We start from the raw sequence: 9599 nt of genomic DNA on the forward strand, positions 1-9599 counted from the left end.
ACCATTGATTGGCTGCCTCCTGCACGCCCCCTAATGGGGATTGAGCCCACAACCAAGGCATGTGCCCTTGACCGGAATCGAACCTGGGACCCTTCCGTCTGCAGGCTGATGCTCTATCCACTGAGCACACCGGCTAGGGCTCTAATCTGCTTTTTCCAACATGCCTGGGAAGGTGCCAGAAAACGTTGAACAGTCCAAAAACAGAGTCTCCGTTTCCCCAAAAGACTTGCCAGTTGGCTGAGACAGTAAAACGAAGGTTTAAAGATATTTTAGGGTGCGGGCACTATTGTTCCAGGAATTGTTTCACCATGATGTGCCATTTTCATCTTCTAAGTGATGACAAAGAAAGGGATGAGCTTCAGGGGTGAACGCCACCCACGCAATGGGAAAGGCCCCAACGAAAATCCTCACGCTGCTGACAAGGGCACTCCCAAGTCAGAGCAGCTTTCTTCAGAGAATCGCTCTCTCGGCTCAGGCACAGCCTCGCTTCCTGGGGAGCTGGTGAGGGACTAACTGGAAGGCAGTGTTCAACACACAGGGTCCTTACGTGGGCGGCACTGTCAGACCCGCCAGAGACGCTGTTTGGACAACTGTCCTGCCTTACTTCTGACTGTAATAATGTTAAGGAATAAGATGAGTTTATATTCGTTTATGTCGTCCCCGTAACCTTTAGGAACTTACTTCGCCTAAAAAACTTACTTTGTTAGCCCTGGACAGCCTTGCTCAGTGGTTGGAGCACTGGCCCTCGCACTGCAGGGTTGTGGGTTCGATCTCTGGCCCTGGTTGGGGCCCATGCAAGAGGCAACCAATCGATGTGCCTCTCTCACATCAATGTTTCTCTCTCTCTCTCTCTCTCTCTCAAAAAAAAAAATCAATGGGAAAAATATCCTTAGGTGAGAATTAACAAACAGAACCAACAACCTATTTTGCTAAGTTTAACCCAACAGATGTCCAGTCTCTACTCCTCTGGTCTATTACCTTCTCCCCTTGTTGCCTCGGAGGACCTGGGGCTGTCGTGCGGCTCCCTTTGGCCTTGCCCGCTCTCGGGGTGGAGCTCTCCCTCCGCCCCACTCTCCGAGGGCTGCCCGCCCAGGGGGCCTTCACTCCAGCCTCTCCCGCTGTCCTCGCAGGAGTGGCGCCCCGGCAGGGCGGGCTCTCCGGCTCCGTCCAGGTCGGTCCCGTTGCAGAACGGCGCGGATTGCTGGGCCAGGAGCCCCACGAACCTCCGTCCTCGCTTAGAAGCTTCATTGATCTGAGGTTTCAAAAGAGATGGTGGGACAACATAGGAATTTCATGTCAACTGATTGCCAAGTAATCAATTTCCTGTAGGCTCATTAAGGAAATTAGCACAGGGAGTGCAGTTGCTGGTGACTAAAGACTTATTCATGAACAAACCAGCAACCTGTGATAGGGCGCTACTCCCGAGACTGTGCCACACTGTGAACGTGACTTCTTCGAACAGTTCAGGCAGTTAGAAAGGGTGCAAGCAGGAGTCCTGTTTTTCTTTAAAAGGTTACCCTTTGGGAAGAGCTTGTCATTCCATAGCATGATTTCTGCAGACCTGGTAACCGTGGTCTCTCTAGTTGAGGCAAAATGAAAAACTATTCTGAGAAAGCCTCAAAAAGAACATTACCAAACACATCTTAATGAATACAGAAGACATTCATCAAAAAACAAAACAAATATACAGTTGTTCAAAAATAACATTTGACAACTCGTTGTTTGATGTGGGGAAGAAAAATGTTAACAGGCAGATTCTTGGCCACGTGTGTGTGATGCATAAACCCAGTTCACACTGCCTGCCTGAGGCAGCTTTCTGACTGCGTGCACCGGGTGCCACTGCCGCCCGCCTGGGCCAAGGAGCACGCTGACATTCCTCTGTCAGGGCCAGAACGGGGCCAGAAGCCCGTGGCATGACCCCAGTGACACATTCAGACACGAGTGGCCGTTTCAAAGCACTTCTCCTTCCTCTGCCTGCGCTTCATTTCTCTGTTCCTTTTATTTTTTTTTAAAATATATTTTATAGATTTTTTTACAGAGAGGAAGGGAGGGGGATAGAGAGTTAGAAACATTGATGAGAGAGAAACATCGATCAGCTGCCTCCTGCACAACCCTGCTGGGGATGTGCCTGCAACCAAGGTACATGCCCTTGACCGGAATCGAACCCAGGACCCTTCAGTCCGCAGGCTGATGCTCTATCCACTGAGCCAAACCGGTGAGGGCATTTCTCTGTTCCTTTTGTGCCCGTGTCTCTTCCCGGCCCCCAAGGTGTGACTGGCAATTATGTTGAGAGCAGGATGAGTCTTATTTATCTTTGTATTGTAATGCTTTGTACCTATAGGTGCCCTGTACTTGTTAAATAATTTAAAGAAAGAGCAACCTCTTTTATGTGATCACTGGTCTAAATATGTACATTACGGTTTTATTTTATTTTTTTATGTATATATTTATTGATTTTAGAGAGAAAGGGAGAGGGAGAGAGAGATAGAAACATCAATGATGAGAGAGAATCACTGATTGGCTGCCTCCTGCACGCCCCCTACTGAGGCTTGAGCCCACAACCCAGGCATAGGCCCTTGACTGGAATCCAACTGAACCCTTCAGTCCACAGGCCGACGCTCTGTCCACTGAGCCATACCAGCCAGGGATACATGAAAGGTTTTAAACGTTACCTGGGAGAGGACGGGTAAGTCATGATGGAGGCTGCAACTGTGGACATCTAGAGTCAGAAACGAAATGGCAGGAAGAAGGGGGCTAACCCAGAGGGCAGTGTCCATTAGAGAGGGCGCCTGGCCCTGGCCAGTTTGGCTCAGTGGATGGAGCGTCGGCCTGTGGACTGAAGGGTCCCAGGTTCGATTCCGGTCAAGGGCATGTGCCTTGGTTGCGGGCACATCCCCATTGGGGAGTGTGCAGGAGGCAGCTGATGGATGTTTCTCTCTCATTGATGTTTCTCTCTATCCCTCTCCCTTCCTCTCGGTAAAAAAATCAATAAAATATATTTTTTAAAAAATTAAAAAAAGAGAGGGCGCCTGTCCTGTCGCTCCCGCTGAAGGAGAAGACGGTGGAGCAGGACGTGTGGCTGTGCGAGCTGGACAAAGGACTCTGTGGACACAGTGCCATCGACTGACCCCTGTAAATTAGCACTGACGGTGTGACTGTGCTCGAAGCCTGGACATCATCACAGCTGTGCTTCACACCAGGGCCTGGGGGGGCGAGGGGGGGGGAGCACCCTGCAGGGGGAAACGGTACAGTGACCGCCAGTGCTTTCTCGAGCCTTATACGTTGATTTGGGTGAAAAAGTGAAGAAACCTTTTCCTATTACTAGAAAGTTTCATCTGGAAAAGTCTGGTAACAAATAGACTGTTAATTAGTGTTTTCCATTTTTAAGTTGGAAGATCGATGTTTTCCAATGTTATTTTTATTTAACAACCCTGGGGAAAAAACACTTGTGAACCTACTTTTAAAAACAGAGCAAACATTGCTATAATGTTAAAATGACTTAAAATCTAGCTGTTCAACAACCGACTCTTTCTGCAAGGCGGCCGTTCAAAGCTGACGCCTGGCGCTCACCCGCTGCTCCTGTGCGCACATGGCGATGCTCCATGTCCCATGCGCGTTTCCTGAAGCGACTCTCTTTCTGAAATAACCGTTCCTCTAACTGCTGGAATAACGGCACTTTCCTGTGTAAGTGGGCCTTTAACTGTCTCCAGGAAGTCGGATGCAAAACAAGAGCTCTGACGCGATCCATTGAGACCGAACTAGTCGTTATCTTCTTGTTTTCAACAGAAGTTTTCTGGAGTGGATTTACCCCCAGAAAAAAAAAGTTCCCAGAATAGTAGTAGTAAACAGCATGTGTACGTCGTTTATAAAAGTCTAGTCTCCAGCCGAAAGCGGTTTGGCTCAGTGGATAGAGCGTCGGCCTGCGGACTGAAGGGTCCCGGGTTCGATTCCGGTCAAGGGCATGTACCTGGGTTGCGGGCACATCCCCATTAGGAGATGTGCAGGAGGCAGCTGATCGATGTTTCTCTCCCATCGATATTTCTAACTCTCTATCTCTCTCCCTTCCTCTCTGTGAAAAGTCAATAAAATATATTAAAAAAAAAAAAAACTAGTCTCCAGCCTGTTCCTGAAAAGCCGTATTGAGTGCTGGTGACTTGCACAGACGTGGGGACATCAGCGGCAGCTGTCCTGGCTGTGCACAAGCTACTGCTGCTCGTACACACAGTCACTCACAGCCTAGGCCAGCCGTGGGCAAACTATGGCCCGCGGGCCGGATCCCGCCCATTTGAAATGAATAAAACTATTGAAAAAAAAGACCGTACCCTTTTATGTAATGATGTTTACTTGGAATTTATATTAGTTCACACAAACACTCCATCCATGCTTTTGTTCTGGCCCTCCGGTCCAGTTTAAGAACCCATTGTGGCCCTTGAGTCAAAAAGTTTGCCCACCCCTGGCCTAGGCAGAGGCATAGGAACAGTGAGCAAGTCCCACCGTTTCTTCCTTCAAAGGAAATGTCTTAGTTTTTCGGTTCTATTCATGTAAATAAAAGCTACAGTCTTACAAGTATGCCAAAGCAACACAAAAGAAAACTTCAGTGTAAAACCCCATCAGTTTAGAATACTTATAAGTGTAAGTTTTTTTCTTGATTTTAATCAACAGGCATAGTGTTTACTTTTTAAGTTTCAATTAGGTTATACTGTATAGACTGCCGGTCAATATAGTTGCCACGCTCAGGAACCATCAATATTCTATGCCGTGGTCGGCAAACTGCGGCTCGGCAAACCGGGGCTTGCGAGCCACATGCAGCTCTTTGGCCCCTTGAGTGTGGCTCTTCCACAAAATACTGACTTCTGCGCATGGGCCACGAAGTTTCAATTGCACTGTACATGTGCGCCCCACACGTGGTATTTTGTGGAAGAGCCACACTCAAGGGGCCAAAGAGCCGCATGTGGCTCATGAGCCGCGGTTTGCCGACCACGGTTCTATTGTATTGTTGGGCCCACTGCCTCCTCAGTTTGCCAATTATTGAGAATTTGGCCTCTTATTCGCTATTTGTTAAAATATTTTTGTATAGAAATGACTTTTCCCCTTCTCCATGAATCTCTTGGAATAGATTCCTACAGAGGAACTTATTGAGTCACCAAATAAAACAGGATTTATACTTTTTATTACCAAACTAATATTCAGGAACACTGTACTAAGTTATTACAATGCCAGTTGCAATATATGGATTTTTCTTAAAGCTCACCCAACACCGGATTTCATACTTTCAATGTAACTTCTCAGTGAATCCTGGTGTGGCGGTTGTTCTCAGCTTCTACATTTACACTAAAAATGATCGGTTAGGTTGAACTGTTGGCCAAATGCCTCTTTGTGACTGCCTCCTTCTGTATCCACTGTTCATGGATTCTGTGTGTCCATTCAAGACTGGACACCACTTTAATGCATTTTACTCACTTCATATAGATTCTGAAACCAGGTTCCCAGAGGACACTTGTTGCAGAGTTCATCTGGATTCTTTAAGCTTAGTTTTCAGCTTAGTTTTCCTAGTATTTCAGAGTCCTCAATCTATACTAATAATAGCCTAGGTGGTCGTCACACCCTCATGCATCACGCCCTAATGTTGTCACAAGATGACCGTCATAAGATGGCTGTCACAAGATGGCCATGGGCACAGGGAGGCAGGGCCCAACAGAGGAGGTGGGTCGTGGCAGGGGAGGGCAGTTGGGGGCGATCAGGCCAGCAGGGAAAGGCAGTTGGGGGCGATCAGGCTGGCAGGGGAGCAGTTAGGCATCAATCAGGCTGGCAGGGGAGCAGTTAGAGGGTGATCAAGCTGGCAGGCAGAAGCGGTTAGGGGATAATCAGGCAGGCAGGCAGGCAGGCGAGCGGTTAGGAGCCAGCAGTCCTGGATTGTGAGAAGGATGTCCGACGGTGATCCCCACCTGTGGGATCAGGCCTAAACCAGCAATTGGACATCCCCCAAGGGGTCCCAGATTGGAGAGGGTGCAGGCTGGGCTGAGGGACCACCCCCCCCGTCCCCCGCCGCAGCCCCTGTGCACGGATTTCATGCACTGGGCCTCTAGTCTATTTATAATTGACAACATCTACTCTTTCATTTTCTTTCAGAATTTTTATACGTAAAAATGACCTCTTTATCTCATTGGAAACATGTGGTATGTGCTGCCTACAGAACAGCTGCCCACATTCCCCATGGCACTTGCTAAGTAATGTTGCTCCCCCTTTTATTTCCTCAGGTTTGTTATGAAACTTCTATGTGTATAAGTTTATTTCTGGCATTTCCATCTGTTTCATTGGCCTCCATGTCTGTTTCTATACATAAAAAAGTATGTTTTTTAACGCTGCACAATTTGGTATATGGTAGAATAAGTCACCTATTATTTCCCTGTTCTTTTTCAAACAAGAAAGGAAATTGATGGAGAAGAAATACCAATGACGTCTCAATATCCCATGAAAAAAATGTATACACTTAGTACCTTTTCTATCAGTTCTTTCGCTACGTCATTTGCTTGCGTCTCATGCATTAGAGGACATTCCTCAATCACCAGCCGCGGGCGTCTCTGTCCACTGGGTGCTGCTGAGAGCTTCGGGCTGCAACAGAGAATAGTTCAGGGTCAGAAGCCCGAAGCCGATGGCTGAGTTTAAGTGGATTTGCTCACGAGAAAATGCATGAGCAACAAGTAAGGTCCAAGTAATCATTTCTTTGCTTTGTCATTTCAAGCCTAATGGTTGTCTTCTTGGGCAAAAATACCAGAAAAACACAGTCACTTTTATTCATTTAAATTTATTCATATATTAATTTCCAATTTAATATAGAAGAAAAGTTTCATGACTGTTGTTTTAACAAATGTTCTGAGAAGTGAGTTGGGATGACTAGCAGACCTCGTTACTGCACAAAAGCACAAGTGAAAATCTCATTCAAATGCAGATCAATGTTGACCCGTGTTTTTGCTTTTTCTTCTTCTCTGAGTTTTCCCCCTTACTTAGTCCTCGCCTTGTGAGGGCACCACTGAGTCTGTTTTAAGCAATGCTAAACGAGAAAAATACTGTATACATGGTTAGTAAGGTTTGTAAGTAGGAAAGGTGCTCCTACTGTGTGGTAAGTGGCATGTTTATTTGGGCATGCCCGATGAGGCTGCCGCCTGCGTGCACCCCCTCGGACACGGACCAGGGGCAGTTACTCAGTGAGGACAGTGTCCCTTAGACGCACACCTAGAACAGTTTTTAAATGTTTACTTTCTTCAGTTTTCATGTTTTCCCTCTTTTCTTCTGATTTCATTTTTTCTCCTCTGCTTAGCCCTTTCAGAGTTAAGGTGGTTGATTATTAGTCTCTTCCTAGGAAGAGAAAACACAGGTTTTACCTCGGTCTTTGAGATGGTTTTGGTATAGTTGAAGAGTGGTTTTAAAAAATGGAATGCAGCCGAAACCGGTTTGGCTCAGTGGATAGAGCGTTGGACTGCGGACTGAAGGGTCCCAGGTTTGATTCCGGTCAAGGGCATGTACTTGGGTTGCGGGCACATCCCCAGTGGGAGATGTGCAGGAGGCAGCTGATCGGTGTTCCTCTCTCATCGATGTTTCTAACTCTCTATCTTTCTCCCTTCCTCTCTGTAAAAAATCAATAAAATATATTTTTTAAAAAATGGAATGCTAATCAAAGAAAATGGGTCTGGTTATTTTCATCTCTGGAAGGAGCAACAGTCTTTGAAAACATTCAAACTTACAAGCTAGTCTGGCAAAAAAATGGTTGTAGTATTGTTTGGGAAAGTAACTATTTCAAAAAGTTTAAAAAGATAAAATAAATGGCTTTTACCTCCTATATATATATATATTTTTTAAAAAGCTGACAAGCCCAGCTGGTGTGGCTCAGTGGCTGAGTGTTAACCTATGAACCAGAATTCCTGGTCAGGGCACATGCCTGGGCCGCGGGCTTGGTCCCCACCGTGGGGCGTGTAGGAGGCAGCTGATCAATGATTCTCTCTCATCGTTGATGTTCTTGCTCTCTCCCCCTCCCTTCCTCTCTGAAATCAATATATATATATATATTTGATAAGAGCTCTATCCAGTTTGTAAGAACATGGCATGGAGGCCTTTGGGAAGTAACCATTTCAGAAGGGAGACGGTGTCTGTGCCCTGTAACAGAACAACGCAGGGCAGTTAAACATGCTGAGAGACCCGGGCCCAGCCCCGGAGGACTTGGAGCTGCGGCTACCCTGTCGGCCTCCACGTGGTCTCCAGGCTGCTTCCCTTCCCGTTGGCACGGACTTCCTCACCCGGGACCTGTTGGTCTGCAGGCTCTAGACTCAGTGAGGCCTCGTAAGGGAGGAAATGTAAGCTTCCTTCCCCAACCCTGGTTAACCACTGGGAAACGTGCCTTAAACCCAAACCCCTACTGATCCTTCATTTCTATCACGTTGTTCAAACTTTCTGTTCTTTCAGCCGAAGAAAACTGCCCGCTAGCAGCTTCTCGCTCAGTGTGACCGCCTCCTTGGGCAGCAGGCTCACCTGAATTTCAGGCGCCACAGCACCACCCGGTACAGGTGGCTGGCGGGCAGGGGCCTCCGCTGGCGCACAGGCTGAAGGACAGGGTGAACGGCCCCGACCATGTAGCCTTTGCGATAGTACTCGTCCACTTTTGTTACTATGTCTGGAATGGAGCTGATCTTGATGACTTCCGGGTTTGGTGACGCTGAAATAGCAAATGCAAAGAGAAATTTGCACATCCATAAGATTGAATTATTTATTATTTCTATCTATGTGGGATAATACTAATGAGTAGGAAACCTATGTTTCCCAAATTTATTTCAGAAAAAAGCAACAGTAACTTTATGCGCTGGTAGATATAGAATTATTACCAATATGTCTTTTCTGTTGTTGTTAATCCTCACTGGAGGATATTTTTTCCATTGATTTTTAGAGAGTGGAGGGGGAGAGAGAGAAACACCGACGTGAGAGAGACACCTTGATTGGTGGCCTCCCACATGCACCCCAACCTGGGGGCCAGGGAGGAAGCCTGCAACCAAGGTACATGTCCTTGACTAGGAATCAAACCTGAGACCCTTCGGTCCGAAGGCTGATGCTCTAACCACTGAGCGACTGGGTCAGGGCATCAGTATGTCTTCAAGTAAAATATAACGCCTTAGCTGTTTTTTTTTTCAATTAAGCAACTTTATTTCTTAGGATTTCATTTCAATATATTTCCATTTATAGATATCAAAGACATAGACACAATAGAAACAATGTTAAGTTGAAGAGCCAACTGTTTTTATAATTCTGAACAAGATGAGATGTATAATTCTTAACAAAATTCATACACATCTAAAATTAAGAATGGGAGAAATAGTATTTGTTAAGCAAGAATTGTCATTTCCAATTACCCTTTTAAAGCACCGTGTTCGCTTTGTTTTTTAATCTTCACCTGACGATATGTTTTTTTTTTTGACTTTTTTTTTTTATATATTTTATTGATTTTCTACAGAGAGGAAGGGAGAGAGATAGAGAGTTAGAAACATCGATGAGAGAGAAACATCGATTAGCTGCCTCCTGCACACTCCCCACTGGGGATGTGCCCGCAACCCAGG

General features: G+C 46.3%; 1 protein-coding gene across 1 annotated transcript in view; it reads right to left on the minus strand.

Annotated features, from left to right (window-relative positions):
* The window catches only part of RFTN2 (raftlin family member 2), a 41492-nt gene that overhangs the window by 24215 nt on the left and 7678 nt on the right, over nucleotides 1-9599 (minus strand). The window contains exons 2-4 of the mRNA XM_006767086.2: nucleotides 8524-8707; nucleotides 6498-6612; nucleotides 979-1252 (exon numbers count right to left, since the gene is read on the minus strand). Of these exons, the coding sequence (XP_006767149.1) occupies nucleotides 979-1252; nucleotides 6498-6612; nucleotides 8524-8707 (573 nt within the window). The remainder of the gene's footprint in view (nucleotides 1-978; nucleotides 1253-6497; nucleotides 6613-8523; nucleotides 8708-9599) is intronic.

Source organism: Myotis davidii, unplaced genomic scaffold (genome assembly GCF_000327345.1).
Source record: "Myotis davidii unplaced genomic scaffold, ASM32734v1 scaffold221, whole genome shotgun sequence".
NCBI classification, from domain to species: domain Eukaryota; kingdom Metazoa; phylum Chordata; class Mammalia; order Chiroptera; family Vespertilionidae; genus Myotis; species Myotis davidii.